The sequence below is a fragment of the Protobothrops mucrosquamatus genome, unplaced genomic scaffold, assembly GCF_001527695.2.
Source record: "Protobothrops mucrosquamatus isolate PMUCROS unplaced genomic scaffold, P.Mucros_1.0 scaffold462, whole genome shotgun sequence".
Classification (NCBI taxonomy): Eukaryota; Metazoa; Chordata; class Lepidosauria; order Squamata; family Viperidae; genus Protobothrops; species Protobothrops mucrosquamatus.
In genome coordinates, this window is record NW_015386783.1 from 47 (window position 1) to 20,846 (window position 20,800).

General features: G+C 45.4%; 2 protein-coding genes across 2 annotated transcripts; one reads left to right on the plus strand and one right to left on the minus strand.

The window, feature by feature from the left end:
- Nucleotides 1-254: 254 nt before the first annotated feature.
- On the plus strand, nucleotides 255-2,277 carry TM2D2 (TM2 domain containing 2; the record flags this gene model as incomplete). Its single annotated transcript, XM_015816518.1, has 2 exons — nucleotides 255-370; nucleotides 1,855-2,277. Coding segments are annotated over 2 exons (330 nt in total), but the record flags the coding sequence as incomplete, so codon positions are not given.
- Nucleotides 2,278-8,566: 6,289 nt separating this feature from the next.
- Nucleotides 8,567-19,826, minus strand: LMAN2L (lectin, mannose binding 2 like). The gene is made up of 9 exons (XM_015816519.1): nucleotides 19,667-19,826; nucleotides 18,444-18,562; nucleotides 14,163-14,280; nucleotides 13,103-13,185; nucleotides 11,757-11,789; nucleotides 11,261-11,422; nucleotides 10,493-10,607; nucleotides 9,579-9,698; nucleotides 8,567-8,761 (listed from the first exon to the last, which is right to left on the minus strand). The coding sequence occupies exons 1-9, from the start codon at nucleotides 19,824-19,826 to the stop codon at nucleotides 8,619-8,621; spliced, it is 1,053 nt and encodes a 350-aa protein (XP_015672005.1). The 3' UTR covers nucleotides 8,567-8,618.
- Between the last annotated feature and the right edge of the window lie 974 nt (nucleotides 19,827-20,800).

The window sequence follows — 20,800 nt, forward strand, 5'->3', positions numbered from 1 at the left end:
GGCTGGGCCAGCTGGTGGTCGGCCTGCTCCGTCTCTGCCGCTTGCCAGCTACGCCTCGGCCGGCGCAGGGGGCGGAACCACGCATGCGTGGCGCTCCCGGGCAGGGAAAGTCCTCGACTTACGACCGGTTTAGTCCTCGACTTACGACCGGTTGGGGTCGCGGCATTAAAAAGGTTGAGAACTACTGGCGTAAACCAAGGCATGTCAGCCGATAAATCTTCCATTTGTTCTGCCATTTTCTCTCCTTGCAACAGTTTGGTGGCCAAGCGTATAGCGACGTCAGCCACACTCGGGTCCTTTGCAGGGCATTGGATGGCATTGAGTGCGCAGGACATCGGACTTTTCTGCGTGGGAACAAGCCGTGCATAAAGTGAGTGCCTTTTCTTGGTACATTTTTGCAGTTTCGGGTGACAATGCAGAAGCCAAGAGCAGCACACGTTAGGTCTAATTTCTTTGTTTGGGTTTTGTGAGCTTCTCTGCTCATCAGCAAAACCTGAACATGTAATTCTCATGATGCTGTCTAATGTGCATTTATCCATGTAGTACGGCTGCAGTATTACATATATGTATTTACCAATGTAGTGTGCCTGTAGGTATTTGTATGTGTGTTCCCCACATAGTATGGCTGTAGCATTATTTATCCTTATCTTTCAAATCCCCCACTCTTATTGGTATTATGATTATGATTATTTATTTATTTTATTTATTTATATTTAAATTTATATGCCGCCCTTCTCCCCATGGGACTCAGGGCGGCTCACAGCATATTAAAACATTGTACAAAAAATTTTCCCCTGCTAAAAACCAATTAAAATCCAAATATTGGTAGCTGTGGCTCTTTAAAATTGTTTAAAAATTATCCCTATTTAAAACTCATCATTAAAACTTATCATTATTCTGTTGCTTTGCATGTACCTTGACAGCTTCTGCACCGGAAACAGTCATAAAATGGGTCACCTATGGGACCAAGCCAATTTTTTAGTCTTTTTTGCAGTGGCTGCTAAGCAAACCCATTGTTCGCTGTGGGGCATGTTTTGCTGAAAAGTGGAAATAAAAGCCGTTTTTTGGCAAAAAAAAAAAAAGTTTGACATAAATCAAGGCCACATGACTGCAGGATGCTGTAAATGTCTGTAAATGTGAACTTCTGTGTGTGTCTATAATCACATTTGGCCAAATAAAGTATCCATTTAATCCAATTAACTATTCAGTATGACACAGAAGAGAGTCATTCAGCAATTCCATTCTAACTCCAGCTGTTGATTTTATACAGCTTTGTTTCTGTCGAGGAGAAGTCCTAAATAATTACACACTTGGATGGTATAGGGCGCCCACAACATATGATTGCTCACTTAGTAACCAGTCAGAGTTACGATGGAGCCCCTAAAAGGTACTTACAACCTAGTTCCCAAGTTCCAACTGGTGCTTCTCCCCTATGTGGTTACGCAACTTCATTTTGGGTGCTCAGCAACCGGTTCACATTTACAGCATCCTGCAGCCACGTGGCCATGATTTGTGACAATTTATTTTTGCCAAAAAACGGTGTTTATTTCCACTTTTCAGCAAAACACGCCCTATAGCAAACAATGGGTTTGGTTAGCAGCCACTGCAAAAAAAGACTGAAAAATTGGCTCAGTCCCATGGGTGACCCATTTTATGACTGTTAAGACTTATGACTTGCAATAGGTTCCATTACAGTTCTTAAGTCGGGGAGTATCTGTAATCATTGCAGTGTATATTCCACACAGTGTCATGTTATAGCCATGAGGGGGTGCTGCGCACGGTTCCTAAAACTTCCTTTAAACATTTTTCCTTTATGAGGATTCCGTTCCTCTCTTTGCGACTTTTGTATTCCAGGTACACTGGACACTACTTCATTACCACTCTCCTCTACTCCTTTTTCTTGGGCTGCTTTGGGGTGGACCACTTCTGCCTAGGCCATACAGGTACAGCTGTGGGGAAGCTGCTGACTCTTGGAGGACTTGGCATCTGGTGGTTTGTGGACCTGATTCTTTTAATTACTGGGGGACTCATGCCGAGCGATGGGAGCAACTGGTGCACCATTTACTGAAAAGCTGTCATTTGGCCGGACTTAATCCCGAGAGGAGAAGCGGGGCGAGCCTGGCCTATGTGACGTCCTGCTTGAGGTCAGATCCATGGCGACCAGAGAGACTGTGATGGTGTATTTATTTTTCCATGGAACTAGGATGGGATTTGACAGAAAAGAGGCAAACCGTTAAATTCTGCAGGATATACCTCATTGTTTAAAGTTCTCCTCCTTACAGGAAGACTGTACATTTATTTATGAATTTCACGCCATTTTCTACGTGTCGGGCTCCACTTCTGTATTTCAGCTTGTGCCATGGTAGTTGCTGATGCGTGCACAGTGCACATCCCTAGGTTCTTGTTGCTGTGAGTTTAGAAGTTTTCATAATAAGCCCACGTGGCTAGAATTAGCTGACGGGAATTTGCAAGGTTTGAGGCTGTACTAAAAGATGGCGATGCTTATTTACTTTCAACTTTAGGATAGTGGCACTCCTTTTCCCCTTAGAGGTCTCATGCTACAGTGTCCCTCTTTATGTTTTTGTACATAGAGATCTCTGACAATCCTTCTCCATTCTTAATTTTGTTTTACAGTAGAAGTATAGAGAAGCAACCATCTTTACTTAGGTACCCAATTGTAACTTATTTAAAGGCAACCCCAGCATGTGCTTGTTAACTCAAAAAGCAGTGTCCTTGATGCCTTAAACCAGGGGTGGGGAACCATGGCCCTCTTATGACTTGTGGTCTTCAACTCCCAGAATTCCCCATGCTGGCTCAGGAATTCTGGGAGTCGAAGTCCACAAGTCATAAAATGACCGTGGTTCCCCCGCCCTGCCGTAAACAGTGACATATCTTACACCCCCTCCCACCGCCCTTTAAGATAAAATTGTCGGGAGACAGATTTTTAGAACAAAACACTCATTCTAAAAATTAACACAGAAGCAAATCCTTGCTCTGCTTCCTTAATCAAATCTTCACGTTTCAAACTCAGCTAGTTTTGGAACGTGCTTAATACGATTCGATATCGGCAGAAAAATAATCCATCTAGTAGTGGTTGCGTGCAACTTTTTTTGTCAGTGAAATTGGCAATTTGTAGCCAATTTCAAAAGCTGAAATCAAAATGTATTCCTTTTTGCAGTATGATGAAATAAGATGGACCGCCAAACTTTCCAGCTGTTGGATAATAAGAGTAAACTCATGTCAAACATGATGGGTGGTTCTTTGTAATATTATGAGGTACCTTTAAAAAAGGAGAGCCAGTTCATAAGAAGCTTTTTTGGGGGGGTGTCTGTTGTAACTTTAAACAGTTGCTTAATGAGGAACTGCAAGCTCTTATTATAGATAAGGCAATACAGAGTCATCTGATTTATAGAGAATTCTGCCCCCAGTAGCTCAGTCAGGTATTTCAGTCACAATAGGGACAGCAGGCAATGGAATATATAGGAAATACCCTTCCCCCCCTCCTAAATTTGGGGGTCCCAGGAGTTAAGATGATTCACAATTGAAATAGGCATGGAATGCCTCTTCAGTTTCACACTACTGTGCACAATGATGATGGGAGGGCATCTGTTAGTGCACGGTTTTTCAACTGCCCCCACTTCGAGATGCTATCTGGCAAATGAGGGGTCCTTAGCACTTTCTGAGCTTGTTTTCTTGCAGACATTTCATTATCCAAACTAGGTAACATCATCACTGCTAATGAAGTTCATTTCAACCCTGAGTTATAAATATTCTCCTTTATTGGTATCTGGCCAACAGTGAGAGTTGAAGTCCGTCTTAAAAGTTGCTGAGGTTAACTAAATACTTCAAGCCAAGCAGAATAAATTGACGAAAATTCCTATTTTCAGCATGATTTGTGTAACTGGCAGGCTGTTATACACACATCTGTGTATATGTGCATCTGTCTATCTGGATCACTGAAGAATCTTAGTCCGCTTCCCCTCCTGATGTTTTGAAGGGAAAACATCACATCGACGCCTTTCGTGAAACCGACTCTTAAAGACACGTAACCGACCTTAATAATTCTCCTAATATTTTATTCTCTGTCAGGGCCATTCCCTGGTGGAACAAAAGGTCCAAAGGAATCATTCAGAGTCTTGGAAATTTTGCACCTCTGCTCACGCAGCAGTGAAGAGACTATACATTTCACAGTTGTGTTTATTTCAAGGCAGAAACATAGATGAAGACAAAAAATAGGCAGACGCGCATAAGATTTCAGTCAGTTTGGCCAAAAATAAAAAAGGTTTGGTTTTTTTTTTGTTTGTTTGTTATTTTTAGAAGAGGCAAAGTGTTCTGGAAATTCTGCTACCAGTGAGGCAATGGTCCTATATTGAAGGAATTGAGGGATTTCACAATGAGCTTCTGCTCATCTTTTCCCTGTTGATTCCAGGGCTGTTTCTATAGAAACAAATGCCATTTCGATTTCTCCTTTAAGGACATTTATTGAAACCCAAGTTCTAGGTTGTTGTGGCTCAGGAGCCCAAGGACACACTTTGTTTGTAGAATGTCTTGAGGTTCACTTCCAGTGTGTCCTACAAAGCTGGAAAAGCTGATTCACATGGACAGCCCTGGACCTCCTGGGCCAAGAACCCAATGCACTAGCTCAGGGGTAGTCAACCTTTTACATAAGTAGCTGGGCACAATGTATATTTATAACAATAGATTTAAAAAAATATATCCTTTTTAAAACAGCAGCATATGATCTGAGTGCAGCACAAGAATGTCCAAAACATGTCCCAAGAACAGAGAAGCATGAGGAATTGTAGAAATGTCTCAACTATCAGAGTGTCTCCCCATTCCCCAAATTCTTTGATTTAGCTTTCCATTACAGTGGTGCCTTGGGACTTGACTGCTTTGAAACTCACTGAATTTGGTACTCAGTGCATTTTGACATGAAAAATTTGTCCCGGTATTCATCATTTGTTTGATACTCAACGTACAAGCTAGAACTTGTCGCTGTCGGCTGCCTTGTGACTCACTACCTTATTCCTTGTAGGAAAAACTTGGTACTCAATTGTTTTTGGTGCTTCCTTGGATTGAGGTACCACTGTATTAAATTTATATGCTGCCCGCCTCACTATCAAGCAACTTCAGGGTAAATAAGAATTTTGAAGAGGTTGAAAACTTCTACACGCGTTTGTTCGCAGGGGGATGTGAATATTTTTCACCCCAAAAAGCAAAATCTGCCTCTTGAGCAATATTTACCCATGAACTTGCTTGCCAAAGCCGACGGGTTCCTGCCAACTTGCTGTCCAGGAATTTCATTCCCAACTTCTGGATGCTTCAACCTGTTTGGAAGCTAACCCGGAGAAGACAAATTGAAAAAAAAGAGCACGGTCTTGTGTTCTCACAAATTGGCACTATCCGTACGATTAGGCCAAAAAGTAGAACCTTGAGTTTGAATTGGCTTTGCTCTCACTAGCATGTAACTGGCTATATCAGGGGTAGGCAACCTTGGCTCTTTTATGACTCGTGGACTTCAACTCCCAGAATTCCTGAGCCAGCATGAGGGAAACTTTGGCCCCTTCATGAGTCGTGGACTTCAACTCCCAGAATTCCTGAGCCAGCATGAGGGAAACTTTGGCCCCTTCATGAGTCGTGGACTTCAACTCCCAGAATTCCTGAGCCAGCATGAGGGAAACTTTGGCCCCTTCATGACTCGTGGACTTCAACTCCCAGAATTCCTGAGCCAGCATGAGGGAAACTTTGGCCTCTTCATAACTGGTGGACTTCAACTCCCAGAATTCCTGAGCCAGCATGGCTCAGCTTAGAAACTCTCCCTTTCCCCTCAGCAGAGCTGGCTCAGGAATTCTGGGAGTTGAAGTCCACGAGTCATAAAAGAGCCAAGGTTGCCTACCCCTGGACTATATCAAGCCTTATTATGACCCTGTTCAATATACCACTGTTTTCTCGAGGTATCTCAAGGAAAGAAGTTAGCACACCTTTCTTTACAAAATGCTGCCCATCCTTGAAAAGTAAAAGAAAAAAAAAATTGTGCCGGTAGGTGAGATTGGAGACAACCGTGATGAAATTTCAGGAAATGTATCTCCCGTTTCCCAAAAGTGATTATTTTCAACACAGAAGCCGGATCGGATTATTTAGCACCGCTCAAGAGATATACAGTGGACAGATAAAAAAGAGTGGGAAGAAAGAAACCAGTGGAAGACCATCACCAAAAACGAGGGCTGTGATCTCAGAACTGACCCAACTTTCTCACTCTAGAAGGCAACTGTTGGTTTCTTGACACAAAATCACCCCAATATTTCCAGAAGCCATGAATTTCCCACCTGGGATCATCTGCAACCAGGGTCTCTCCAAACATGGCGACTTCAAGACTTGTGATCTTCAACTTCCAGAAATCCCCAGCCAGCATGGAAGTTGAAGTCTTAATGGCCAAGTCTGGAGACTCCTGGTCTCCAGTTATGCTGATGGAGATACAGGTGGCCTTTGAGTTTACATCCATTCGTTCAGCAACTGTTAACGGTGGCAACTGAACAAAGGGACTTACGACGGATCCTCAAAATCCTGGCCATTGCAGTGCCTCCATGGTCACTTAAACAAAATTAGGGTGCTTGGCAACCAGGTCACCTTAAGGACCGGTTGCAGTATCCTAAAGTCACACGATCACTGTTGCTGGCCTTCTCTGCCAGCTTCCCACAAACAGAGTCAATGGGGAAGCCAGAGGGAAGTCAAAGATCGATCGAGTAAGTTTCCTGCCCAGCCTTTCTTTGTTGACCCTGAGCCTTCCTTTCCCCCTTTGCTTGCTTGCACCTACCAGCATCCTCCTTACCTGAGCCTTCTCGCACTTGCACATGCGTACCCCACACCCTCTTTTCCCACCTCCGCGAGTTCATGCCACAACGCAGCATCCCAACTCACGTGCAGAACTCCCATGCTCCCCACCTGGTACTTCCTCCATTTCCCACTTAACGACCTTCCTGTCTTGGGGTTATGATGAGAACCGGGACAGCCTGGATTGCCATCAGTAAACACTCTACAACTGCATTGTTTAGTGACAGCAATCAGGGTCTCAACTGTTGTCATAACTCAAGGATTACCTGTAGGTCAATCAACTCCTCTCTTATAAAATTGGGAGGGATGGATGGAGAAGGGGGAAGGATAGGATAGGATAGGATATCAACTAAAGAGACATGGTGGATCCAGCAGCCAGGGAGATGAAGTGAGATCAGATTCCCCTGAGTAACAAGGAAAAGCTGGCATCAGAAAATCTAACGGCAGCAGTTAGCAGCACTTTTTTTCTCAGTAGAGTAGTTCACAAGTGTTTACTATTAGAAAAGTCTCAGATTGGGCCACCTCTGCTTGCATGCTAACTGTCCCCTTGAGATCTGCCAGCCCCCTGCTGAGGCCAGGCACGCCATTGGGGGAGATTGTAGAGGTTAGGTTAGTGCCCAACGTACAGGCTCTACGATTACTCTTGGTGAGCGCGGCTCATTCCTGAATGATGCAAAGATGGCCAGTGGACAAAACCATCTTTCGAAGTAGTTTAACAACACTCCCTGCTCTAAACCCCACCAGCTGCCAAACAGGCTTCACAGTTTTCCAAAGGTTAACTCAAAAAACATTCAAGAATCCCTTGGAAGCCCAGCAAAAACCACAGTTTCATCTCTTCGGCAAGGGCCGCCTCATTTCACCCAGGGAAGGAACATAACAGCAGCAAGGACCACTGAGGCAGCCATAAAATGTCGCGAGGACAGATGGGGGGGGGAAATGGGGAGAAAGGAGAAGGAAGGAAGGAATGGAGAAAGAGAAGAAATGGAGAAGGAACAAATGGTGAGGTAGAAGCAACAGATGGAGGAGGAGGAGGAGGAGGAGGAGGAGGAGGAGGAGGAAGAAGAAGAAATGGAGAAGGGAAAGGAGAAGGAAGAAGTGGAGAGAGGGAAGGAGAAGGCAAAAACAAGCAGAAGAAGGAAGAAAAGAACAAGGAGGAGAGTGTTGTTGTGCTTAAGGAGCAAAGAGATTCACATTGGCTGATTCAGCAGGACAGTGGTTTCACTACGATGCTTTTCCTGATCTATAAAGAACAGAAGAAAAGAATTGTGTTGCTGGGATAAACAAGATAAGTGCCTTGGTTTTCTTTACGCTACAAGGGTTCTGCCATTGTCCTCCAGGCAGTAATATGTTACTTAAGGCATCCCAAAGAAACATTCAGTTCATTACTGTTGATTACCATATCCCAATTTCCTTTTCACTGCTAGCTTGACAGCTCCCATCTTCCAACAAACCCCACTAGAGGAGCCGAGGAAGGCAGCTCCAAATCTCTGATTAAATATCCCCCCCAAACGAGTCAACAGAGGCTCCATTGTGTGCTGACAAAGCCGGTGCCGAGAGCTTAGTTCAAGGAAGGCAAAGGAAAGAGCAGAGATGATGGTGTCTCCCCACCACCAGGAGCCCACCAGTCCAGATGTCAGCCCTCTGTTAGGTTTAGGAGCCAGAGAGACCCACTGGAGGGGGCTTCCCAAGCTGAGCTGCCTGTTTCCGTGATCGCCCCTTGCTGATGAAATCTGATGGCTATCTAGAAAGCAAGGCGGACCGGAGGAATCAAAGAGGAAGCCTGTGGGTCAGTAGAAATGCTTCCGGCTCTGTTCTTGCCATTTGTTGTAAACGATGACACCAATGACGATGGCGAAGACGATGGCCACCAGCGAAAAGAAGACTATCAGGAAGAGAGCAAGGCCACTCAGGGGTTCCAGCGGCGTCTCCACTGCAAAGGACAGGTGCAGAGGTCAGACTCTGCTATAAGAACAAGCTCTAGCTCTTTGTTGATACCTGGACTGCTTCCTACTCCACTTGGATGTGCTGAGCTAGAAAGACCCATACATGCAATGCGCGTTAGGGTTTTCCACAGCACTTACTTCACTGACACCCTAAGTCAGGGGTCTCCAAACTTGGCCGCTTTAAGACTTGTGGACTTCAACTCCCAGAATTCCTCAGCCAGCATGGCTGGCTGAGGAATTCTGGGAGTTGAAGTCCACAAGTCTTAAAGCGGCCAAGTTTGAAGACCCCTGCCCTATGGAGACCAACTGCTGAAAACTCCATGGCAGATCCTTGTTAGAACAGCCTCCAGTGGGTCTCCTGAAATGGGCCCTCCACTGCAGAGACCCAACAGGATGCTGCCATAAGCAAAATGCAGTATCCACTCCCTTCAATTCAAAGGCCTCGCCATCCCAGGGACAACTGTGTTCTGCCTGCAGTGCCAATCCTTAAGTCCCAGCTGTTGTAAGAACCGAAGCAGTTTCTTGCTGGATTGGACTCCTGGCCTATCAGATCTTTTCTTACAGTGGCCCACCAACTGCCCATTGGTTCCTAACAGATAGCCTTCGGAGGTTATCCCAGGGCTACTCAAGGCTAGTAGACCTAGTGATCCCTAGGTCTTCCATTAATCAGTCTAACTTTCTTTGAAACCTGCAGTTCTACATCTCACGGTAATTTAATTATGTATTGTGTAAAAAAAACAACACCAGGCCTCCTTGTGTTTGCCCCGATTCATTTCACTGGGTAAAACTGAACATCATACTCACTTCCAGGAAGTTTCATGTTCTCCACCACCGGAAGGAAGACTTCTTTGTCACGTTTCTCTTCTTCTAGTGTCCGTTCAACCGTCAGCTGGTAGGTCTTCAGAGAAATTATGTCGTGATTGTCTGAGTTCAAAAGGAAGGGGGATAATGAGGAGGGGGTCCACTTAGAGCAGGGGCCTTCAAACTAGGCCAGGGGTAGGCAACCTTGGCTCTTTTATGACTCGTGGACTTCAACTCCCAGAATTCCTGAGCCAGCATGGCTCAGCTTGGAAACCTCTCCCTTTCCCCTCAGCATGCCTGGCTGAGGAAATCTGGGAGTTGAAGTCCACGAGTCATAAAAGGGCCTAGTTTGAAGATCCCTGACTTACAGCCATTAGCTGGCTATTGAATTTTGCTCCGGCTTTTGATATTAAAAAAGCCAAGTGTGATGGGAGTTAGTTAGACATAACAATATTGTAATAGCGTGTGAACTCAGGGTTTTTGAAATAAGAGATGATAAGAAATGGTGGGTTGGAGTAAAGGAGGGAAAGCCTGCATTTCAAACTAATTGGAGAATGTGATTTATGACTGTTAATTAGAGGAGGGAATTGTGTTTGATACTATGTGCTAAGGGGAGGGGAATCCAGATTTTGGCTTCGCTTATGTACGTGCCGATGCTATGCTGCTCGAATAAAGATTCTTTAAGGTAAACAATGCCTCAAAGTTCTTTGAAGAGTTTCATCTGTCGGAACCATGACATCAAGTTTACTCGTAGTGGAAGCTAAAGTCCAACACATCTGGAAGACATTCTATTGAGGAAGCTGCCTACGGGTTCCCTTCTCTTGTTCCAAGTTTTTAAGCTCTGCAGGATCTTCTCCAGAAGTAAAAACGGTAGGAAAAAAAACCTCTTCCAGCTATGCTGGGCTTATGAGCAATACCTGACAAGTCTCCCGTGACGGAAGAGATTCCGAAGAAGTATCCGCGGGGTAAGTGGACTCCAGGAATGTCGACGCAATCTCTCCATTCGTGCTTTCCGTCAATATCAATCAAGACCTCAAGTCAAACGAGAGAAGACTCATTCTAGATGCATCCTTTCCAAAGCTTACCTGGAGAATCCTTGGGAAGGACGTGATGATTGGGTGTTAGAACTGTCACTCAGAGCACGACAACAAGGGGCCACCTCCTTCCGGTTAAAATTTCAGACAGGGGGGATAACGAAGAGAAGAGACTTGGACGGGGCAGGAGAGGAAAGATGGGTCTGAAAAAAGCTTAAAATCCTAGGCCAAGAAGAAAACTTCCAGATGTCTGAAAAACAGCATCGAAAATATGATCACGTTCCAAGGAAGCAAGACTACTACCCAAACATTATGAGATTATGGGAACCTGATTATAACTCATTTCAGGCTATTTAATAAAAGTTAATTCAATTCCTACAAACAGACAGACAAGACAGTTAGCAGTAGCACTAAGATTTATATAACCGCTTCATAGTGCTTCACAGCCCTTTCTAAGTTATTTACAGAGTCAGCATATTGTCCCCAACAATTTGGCTCCTCATTTTACCGACCTCGGAAGGATGGAAGGCTGAGTCAACCCTGAGCCGGTGACAATCAAACTGACGACAGTCGGCAGAGTGAGCCTGCAATACCACATTCTAACCACTGCGCCACCAGGGCTCTTAACAGTTGCAGACTATAGACACTCACCGTAAGTCTCCTCTTCACGTATCGGATCACCAGGAAAGTGTCGTGCTCCAGGTTCCGGACTATGGCCGTGCAGCCACCGAGTTCAGTCGGCCTCCCATCCCTCTCGTGGTCGTAGACAAGGGACCCGTTGGTGATCATGGCCGAGACGTACGGGAAGACACGCTGGAGAAGGAACAGAAGGAAGAGACCGGCTTTCCATCCGAACAGCTATTTTCACACTGGTTGACATTCGGCAGAGTGGAAAGGAGCATGCGAGGAGGGATGCAATGGAGCCGAGCTGGAGAGGCCAAGAGCAGGAGGAGGTGTGTTGTTGGGAAGCAGGGCAGTTCAAGACAACTGAGAAGCAAGCAATTGGGCCAGGTGGTGACAGGACTATAAATGCATTTGGCAGAAAAGGCTGTGATGTTCAGAGACAGCCTGGATTTGGGCAGGAGGAAAGCAAAGACTGCACTACAAGATTGGAATAAAGGATCTAGAAAGGGACCATATGAAGTACCTGGTTTCCTGAAGAATACCTCTTCTTCTGGGCCTGAGAATCCAGAATGGTTATTGCAGAGCCGGGGGAAAGGGGAGGGGACAGAAGCAAGAGAGAGTCACCTAACAGACTTAATCTCCCTTCATCCAATCCCTGGGCTTCTTCTCCTCCTCCACGACCGATTGTTTAGGTTAGGGGAAAGGTGGGAAGGTATCCCTAGATTGGAAAGCTAAGGGATCCTGGAATCGGAGGGGCTGGAGGAGAGATCCCTGCCTTACGAAGGTAACTTGTACCAGAATACAGACCGAAACAAGCAGAAAAATTCTGGCTTTTAACTTTGCATTCTCTGACATCATATAGCAAGGGTGTGTCCCAACCTTAGCAACTTGAAGACTTGTGGACGTCAGCTCCCAGAATTCCTTAGCCTTCATGCCCTGGCTAGGGAATTCTGGGAGTTGAATTCCACAGGCCTTAAAGTTGCAAAGGTTGGACATTTTACCCTACAGCACTAATACAGCTCTTATTTTGGGATAGATTAGATCAGGGGTGTCAAACTGCCGGCCCACGGGCCGGTTGCATCATACAGAGGCAGCGTCCACCCCAGCAATGCAAAAAAAAAAAAAAAGTCATGATACATCGCGACATGTCATGTGATGTGTTGAGTTTGACACCCATGGATGAGATGGTGCCCACCAGGCTCTGCATCTTACCTGCCTTTAGAAAAAAAGACTAATTATATATACTTCATTTATTTGTAAAGATGAATACCTTTCTCCCATAAAAGAGCAAAAGGTGGGGTACTCAGAACTCTTTTCTATATTTCAAAACCACCACCCTGAGCGAAAGCAACTGGCCCAAAGTCATCAAATGTGCTTCAGGGACTGAGGTCCAAAACCTCCACTTCTTCAGCAGACGAGAGCTGCCTTTTTAGTTTAATTAAGTAGGGCTCTGGGGTGACAAGTGGGGCGATGGAGGTCACACAGGCTGCAGTTCTCCCTTCCTAAAAGTAGGCATGAAGACACAGAGGGGTGCTTGTCTGATTCTCCAAAGCCCAGCCAGCCAGATGGGTTCACCGTTCTGCCTAAATTGCCCCTTCCCCATAACAACTCAAATTGCTCCAAACAACCTGAACCATCACCAGCTTCTTTGGGTTGTGCGAGGTAGAAGACTGAGGGCGAAAAGCAGAACACAAATTCTCCACCTAAGATTCATATTCCTCGGGAGCCATGACAGATTTGGAACTTAAGACACATCACAGCAGCCAACGGTCTTCTTAGCCCAGCTCCAATGGCTGACCAGGATGTGGCCAATGCCCCCTCCCCAGCCTTCTTCTGCTGCCTGCACAGCCATTCCGGGGTGGCCCTTACCTCCTGCTGCTTCTCCTCGTTGGGGTAGGTGTCCACAAACACGCCCAGCCCTATGAAGTTATCCTTGCTGCCAAAGACCAGCCCTGGAACAGACAAAAAACTGTGTCCAGCAGCTGTTTCTCCAGAGATCAATTCATGCTTTTAGAAAAGCCAAAAGAATTTTTTCCTTCAGGGTTGAAATGAAGGGTCCTTGGTGCTCTCTGAGCTTGCTTGTTTTCTTGCAGACCTTTCATTACCAAACTAGGTAACATCATCAGTGCAAGAAAGTCTGCAAGGAAAGAAGCTCAGAGAGCCCCAAGGACCCCTCAGAATTTCCCCATTTTTTTATAGTGGAAAAGCTTAGCTTCTCTTCTGCACACACCCAGTTAAATTCTGGAGGAGCTGGCCTTCACGAGAAAAACGGTTTAGAAAGTGAAAGAAAGTTTTGATTAGTGTCTATGGAGACTCTCAAATCATGCAGGTCATAGTTGCCCCAAAGGTGCTTTTTTAAAAAAAAAAAAAAAGGCAACTGGACTTTTTTTTCCTTCGCAAACATTTTGCTTTGCATCTAAGAAGCTTCTCCAATCCCCACCAGTCAAGTTAGAACCGAAGAAGTTTTTTGGATGAGAGGAGAAATGTTTTCAAAGGGGGAAAAAAAACCCAGAAAGTCCAGTTGTCTTTTGGAAAAAGCAATTTTGGGACAAACTTTGCTTAGGCTTTCTGAGTTGTTGTTTTTTAAACAATATCTAACAATGGCCTTCATTTTTGAACACGTACTGGTGCAAGAACACGAGGTTTCTAGTTTAATTCAAAAGAAGACTTGGGCCAGAAGGACAATTCAGGCAAAACCTGAGGATGCAATTGGGAAACATCCTTATACGTAATATACACAACACCCTATGAAGTTTTTTGTCACTGGTTCTACTGAAGAAAACAAGGAAAAGCATCAACGGGTATGAAAGATACTCGTAGCCAAGGAAAAGGACATCTTTCTAAATCTGCCAGCCAACGGGCTGGCTCGCTGCAAAGAGACTGCAGCGCCAGAGATCAAAGCTTGGCATGGATTTGGAAAAGTCCTTACCTGGCTGCATCCGATCCTTTGTGTACCAGATGGCAAAGCCATCACCGTTGAGGTTTTTTTTTCCTTGCCCGTGGATTCTGAAATGCACCTGCATCTCCCAGTCTCTCAAGTAACAAGGCTGTTGAAAGCAAAAAAAAGATGCAATTTAGAAAGGAGAGAACCATTAAAGGCTTAACAGAACAACAGAGTTGGAAGGGACCTTGGAGGTCTTCTAGTCCAACCCCCTGCTCATGCAGGAGACCCTATACCCATTTCAGACAAATGGCTATCTCTTAAAAATCTCCATTGTTGGAGCACCCACAACTTATGTTAACATCTTTGTGATTAAGGGAAATATGTATTTAACACTTTCTTTGCAGGCGAGATGCATAGGTTCCTAAGAAAATGGATCCTTTCAAAGCAGGATAAATTCTGCTAAAAAGGTTTTGTGGGTGTGATGCTCAGAATGTACAATAGCTTATATCACAAAACCGAGACAAAGAAAAAACTATAAACTATGAAAAAAAGTTCTGGATTGCTGTCACATTCTAAACCAAGAGACACACATCATAAGCTTGGTTTCCTGGGTACAATCAAGTTCAGGGCCGGCTTCACATATTCAACGAAACCAGGTGGGTCAGTATTTGGCTTGGCCTTCATCCAATATGAAATTCCAAATACCATAGTTTGTATGCTGTGGTTTATGTGCTAGAGCCGTGGTGGCGAACCTATGGCACGCGTGCCACAGGTGGCATGCAGAGCCCCTCTATGGGCACACGCACCATCACCCCAGTCCTAGGCCTTCAGCTGGGTTTTATAAAACCTTTTCATTTTAGGCCTGCGCCACTGTGCGCAAAAAAAAAAAAAGGGTTCAATCAATCAATTTCAACTTCTCCAGGTGCCTTTTGAAAAAGCACCGTTGAGAGAAAAGGTTGGTGCCTTTATTTCATTTATGCATCTCCTCCCCCAATTCTGTGTCTTCACACCCAGAAGAGAATCTGTCAGCTAGAGTCAAAACATTTACCGGACGCTTCGTTTATTCTTAAGTGCTTGCAAATATTAAGACAACTGTTTTTGCACATTAGCGGTTGCAAAGGACACGCCGAGCAGCACAGAGGGGCACTTTTCCAATTCCTTGTGCCAATAATCTATGTATTCCCCTTCCAGCTGAGCTATATTTAGGGCTAGAAAGAGAGTAATTAATCCCAACTCGCATGATTAAACAACGGGGAACAGCACACCGAGCCAGAAAGCAAACAACTCGACAAAGATGAGCAAATGCTCTCAAGTGCAAATGCTGCAGAATCACGGAAGCCGATTATTGGGATATTAGATCCCACTTTAAAAAGCTTGTATTTTTGCAACCACATTATACTCTATTCCTGTCTGCAGTAAAATTTTAAAATATTCTTGAGGTTTGACGGCTGAAACCTCAGCAGCAGTCAACCTGGAAGCATTTGTACCAGCTCTGCTCACAATTCAAGTTTTATCAAGCTTTCTATAGAAAAGAGAAATGAAGAAAGCTGCCATCGATGTGGCTCAAGTAGGCTCTGAGACAATCATGGTATACACCTCACTAAGCCAGTGTTTAATCATGGTTTCTTGACAAAGCCCATCACTGAGTGTTAAAATGCTACGTTATTATTCTCTTCTATTATTCTCTTCTATCAAACTAGCCGCGCAGAATCAGGATTTTCAAATTCTCAGTTTGAATTTTTAGAGACAAGAATGTGGGTGTCCAGTTGAAGTTAGTTTCATAATTTGCTCAGGCACTTCCTCAACAAAAATGCATGAAATAGAAAATGCTGTAACATTGTTATCCAGCCCACTCGCTTTTTGATACAAGATATCCTATGCTAAATTCTCAAACCATAGGACTTTATGGTTGTTTTAAAAAACAGAACTTTGTTGCTTCAGTGATCTTAGGAAAAGTCCCATTTGTTGCAGCTACCGTAATAAAATTCATCTTTGTTCAAGATAAAGAAAATTTTTGAAATCTGCAAAATGCAAATGCAACCCATTTGCAATAGACCCCAAAGTATCTATCGGGAAACAAATTGAGCACATATATGGATAGTTGTGTTCCATGAAATCCTGAGTTTGATAGCACCTCTTCCAACTACAATTTTATTAAAGGCATAAAGCAGTGGTTCTCAACCTTTTTAATGCCGCGACCCCAACCGGTCGTAAGTCGAGGACTAAACCAGTCGTAAGTCGAGGACTAAACCGGTTGTAAGTCGAGGACTACCCAACTGGTCGTAAGTCGAGGACTTTCCCTGCCTGGGAGCGCCGCGCATGCGTGGTTCCGCCCCCTGCGCCGGACGAGGCGTAGCTGGCAAGCGGCAGAGACGGAGCAGGCCGACCACCAGCTGGCCCAGCTCAAGGAAGGTAAGGCACCCGCCGGAAAAGGGGGAAAAAAATGGCGGACAGCCTTGCTTGGCGACCCCCATGAAATGGTCGATCGACCCCAAATGGGGTCCCGACCCACAGGTTGAGAACCACTGCCATAAAGTTTCTTGAGCTGCAGCTCATTCCTCAAAGGCACGGAATGGCTGATAAAGACCCCTGAATTGGGGCGAGGCGTGGGATGGTGGGGAAAAGAAGGCGAGACAGTTTGGTTGGGAAAATATAGATGACTTGTGAGACATATACCTTTTAATATAACGTCTAAGCAGAAACGGCACTATCAACTCCTTCTGATGTTGTGCTACCATGGACTAACAGCCGTCTTCCTACAATGTCTGAAGTACACAGTAATCAGACCCCTTGCTTGGTGCCCAAACTGCCTAAAAGAAAACAGAATGGAACGGATGGAAACTAATCAAGGAGAGGAGCAACCTAGAACTAAGGAGAAACTTCCTGACAGTTAGAACAATTCACCAGTGGAACAACCTGCCTCCAGAAGCGGTGAATGCTCCAACACTGGAAGTTTTTAAGAAGAGACTGGACAGCCATTTGCCCGAAATGGTATAGGGTTTCCTGCCTGAGCAGGGGGTTGGACTAGATGACCTCCAAGATCCCTTCCAACTTTATTATTATTATTATTATTATTATTATTATTATTATTATTAGGAAAGCAACACAATCTTAAAACAGTACAGGTAGTCCTTGACATACAACCATCCATTTAGTGACCATTCAGAGTTACAACAGCACTGGAAAAATTGACTTATGACAGGGGTCTCCAACCTTGGCAACTCTCAGACTTGTGGACTTCAACTCCCAGAANTTATTATTATTATTATTATTATTATTATTATTATTATTATTAGGAAAGCAACACAATCTTAAAACAGTACAGGTAGTCCTTGACATACAACCATCCATTTAGTGACCATTCAGAGTTACAACAGCACTGGAAAAATTGACTTATGACAGGGGTCTCCAACCTTGGCAACTCTCAGACTTGTGGACTTCAACTCCCAGAATTCCTCAGCCAGCAAAGCTGGCTGAGGAATTCTGGGAGTTGAAGTCCACAAGTCTGAAAGTTGCCAAGGTTGGAGACCCCTGACTTATGACATTTTTTTTTCCACACTGACAACTGTTGCAGCATCCCATGGTCACGTAATCAAAATTCAGATGCTTGGCGACCAGTTCATATTTATGACTGTTGCTGTGTTCCAAAGTCATGTGATCTCCTTTTGCGATCTTCTAAGAAGCCAAGTCAATGGGGAAGCCAGATTCACTTAACAACCGAGTTACTAACTTATCAACTGCAGTGATTCGCTTAACCACAGTGGCAAGAAAGGTAGTAAAGTGGGGCAAAACTCACTCAACAAATGTCTCGTTTAGCAACAGAAATTTTGGGTTCAATCGTAGCTGCAAGTCAAAGGACTAGTTGTACTTCTCAACCTCAGCACCTTTGCAAGGGTGGCTGGGGAATTCTGGGAGTTGAAGTCCACAGGACATAAAAGTTGAGAAACACTATCCTAAAAGATAAAAAGAGCCCGCCGAAAGCACATTCAACCAAGCGTGAGCAACATTTGCTGACCCGAAGGACGCTTTCCCAAAGGACGGTTTGTGAAACCAACTCTTGTTTATTTCCTAAACCATGGCCAAACGAATTCCGGCTTAATGTAATATGCAAACTCCAGTATCAGCCTACACCTTCCAACTGGGCAGAGTAAATCACCTTTGCACATCAGTCCCTTTTGCAAGACTTCATTCCCCCAGGACGTTCGCTATTGCTTCACCCTTCCCTCCTTTTGCTACAGACAGGATAACATCAACAGAGAAGGCACCTGCTAATTATTCCAGCCCTAATGAATTCCCAGAGCCCACCCTCGGGCAATTAAGCCTTACCACTCTGTTCCACACAGCACCCTGCTTGCTTTGGATATCTGGGGTGAGACGAACAAACTGGGTCATCACCATTGCATTGCCCATAAGCTCCCAGAGTGAGGAGCTGCCAGATCCCACACCTGAAAAACAAAGAATGTTAAGGACAGATTGCTCGCTAGATCAAAGCCAGTTCCCAACAACGTCTCTCACGTCAGAAGTTGAGCTGCCTTTTGATCAAAACGGCCATTATGGAGGAACGTGGTCAGTTATGAAACCCTGTCCAGAAGGCAACATTCAACCTCTTGGGGAAAGTTTACGAAGCCAAAGGTCAGGCTGCAAACAAAGACCATGTTGCAAGGCTGGTTCCGTGCGTTTGTGGTGGTATGCCAGCTTTCTATTTCCTTGGTTTCATTAAAAGTCTCTCTTTCCAAAGCCAGGTGAATAACCACACTAGAGTTCTGGAGCATTCTGGCCCTCCACAATTCACACACTACTTAGCTGTGTGTTGCAAAACACCCTAGCCAAGCCTGAAATCAGAAACCAAAGCTATGGTACCACGTTTTAATAGAAGCCAACCGCTTGACTCGGATGGACGTGGAGAAGGATACCCCCTGTGCAGAGGGACTTTAGAAATGCCACTCAGTTGCAACAGGACACATCCCCTCTGCACCCACCCAAGCCTGCACCAAAATCCCAGCAGTTCCACTCCCATCACGCTGCCTTTCGCAGCTCCAGCCTCTTGGTCAGGGTTTGGGCCCAAAGGGCCTATTTCAAAACCTCCCCACTTGGATGAACAGCAGACAACCAACCCCCTTGCATTCACTTGGCCTCCCACCCCCCAGGTGGAAATGCAACCCCTTTCCCACTTCGCCAGCAAGCAACATTAGCAAGGAAATTTCCCCCACTTGCATTTTCTCCTTCCACCCTGCAATGAACCTCTTGGCCCCAGCCCTGGATAAACTCTGTAACCCAGATGATGCACGCGGCTTCTTTGCACGCTGCCTTTTGCAAAACGGGGAACGCTCAACCGAGGCAGCCCCAAAAGTTTCCCTCCACCACCCCCCCACCACCCCCGCATCTAGGAAAGCAACTCTAGGGAAAGCCCGGTGCCCTAACAGGCAAAGATGCAACAGGTGGAGCCTCTCCAAGGCGGAAAACATCCTGTCTTGGGCAGGGGCTGCACCGGACGGATTTCCACCGTGCAATATAATATAATCGCGAAGGGGGGGAAAGAGAGGCGGCACCTTGGTAAGGCATAGTGAGCGAGTGCTCCCGCTTCAGGTACTCCTCCATCTGCTCCGCCCCGGCTTCCCAAAGCAGCAGCGGCAGCCATAAGAGCAGCAGCCGCAGCCGCCGGAGTTTAGCATCCCCGCTGCCGGCTCGCCAAGCCTCCGCCGCCGCCATCTTGCTCTCTCCGTCAGCCCTGAGTGGGCTAGGATGCCCTTCTCCCTCGCTGATTGGCCGAACGCTTTGTTTCGACGGAAAGCGCCGTGAAGGATTCTGGGAAACGTAGTGCAAAAGTTCCGTCCGGCTTTAAAGGGATAAGCGCCCTGCTTCAGCAGAGATGCTTTCTAAGCCAGAGGTCTCCAACCTTGGCCATTTTAAGACTTGTGGACTTCAACTCCCAGAATTCCTCAGCCAGCAAAGCTGGCTGAGGAATTCTGGGAGTTGAAGTCCACAAGTCTTAAAATGGCCACGGGTGAGGACCCCTGCTCTAAGCTACATGTCTTCAATATCTAATGACTGGGTTGAAAGGAAGCTAAAACTGAAGTTATTTCCAATCTAGCCTAAGAAATAACTGGAGATTAAGGCAATGTTACCAACTCCGACTTGCAAAAACTGAGTTTTTGTTTTTTTTATCCTCATCCGTTTTGCAAGTAGGGTTGCCAGGTGTCCACTTTTTTCACATTATGTTCACTATTTTTTTTCACAAAATAGTGGGCATTTTTTTTTATTCAAAAGCTTTATGATGAAATGGTACGTAATCTAAAGCTGTACAGTCTACTTTTTTTACTCCTTAACACCCCCCCCCCGCTTGTCCGCTATTTTTTGGAAGCAAACCTGGCAACCCTAAGTCAAATCCCTGAAACCCCAATTGAACTAAGTGAGGATGACTCCAAGTACTAAACTTCACTTCAACCATCCTCTTGACGCCTATGAAGGAGCTCCAAAAGCTCGCCACGAGCCTGGCTTCAGGGAATTATAAACGCTTCTCTGGGGGAGGGTGCCTTTCCCACGGCCCTTAAAGAGGCGGTGGTGAGGCCCCTCCTTAAGAAGCCTTCCCTGAACCCAGATGTATTGGCCAACTATCGCCCAGTCTCCAACCTTCGCTTTGTGGCGAAGGTTGTTGAGAGTGTGGTTGCACAGCAGTTTCCGCG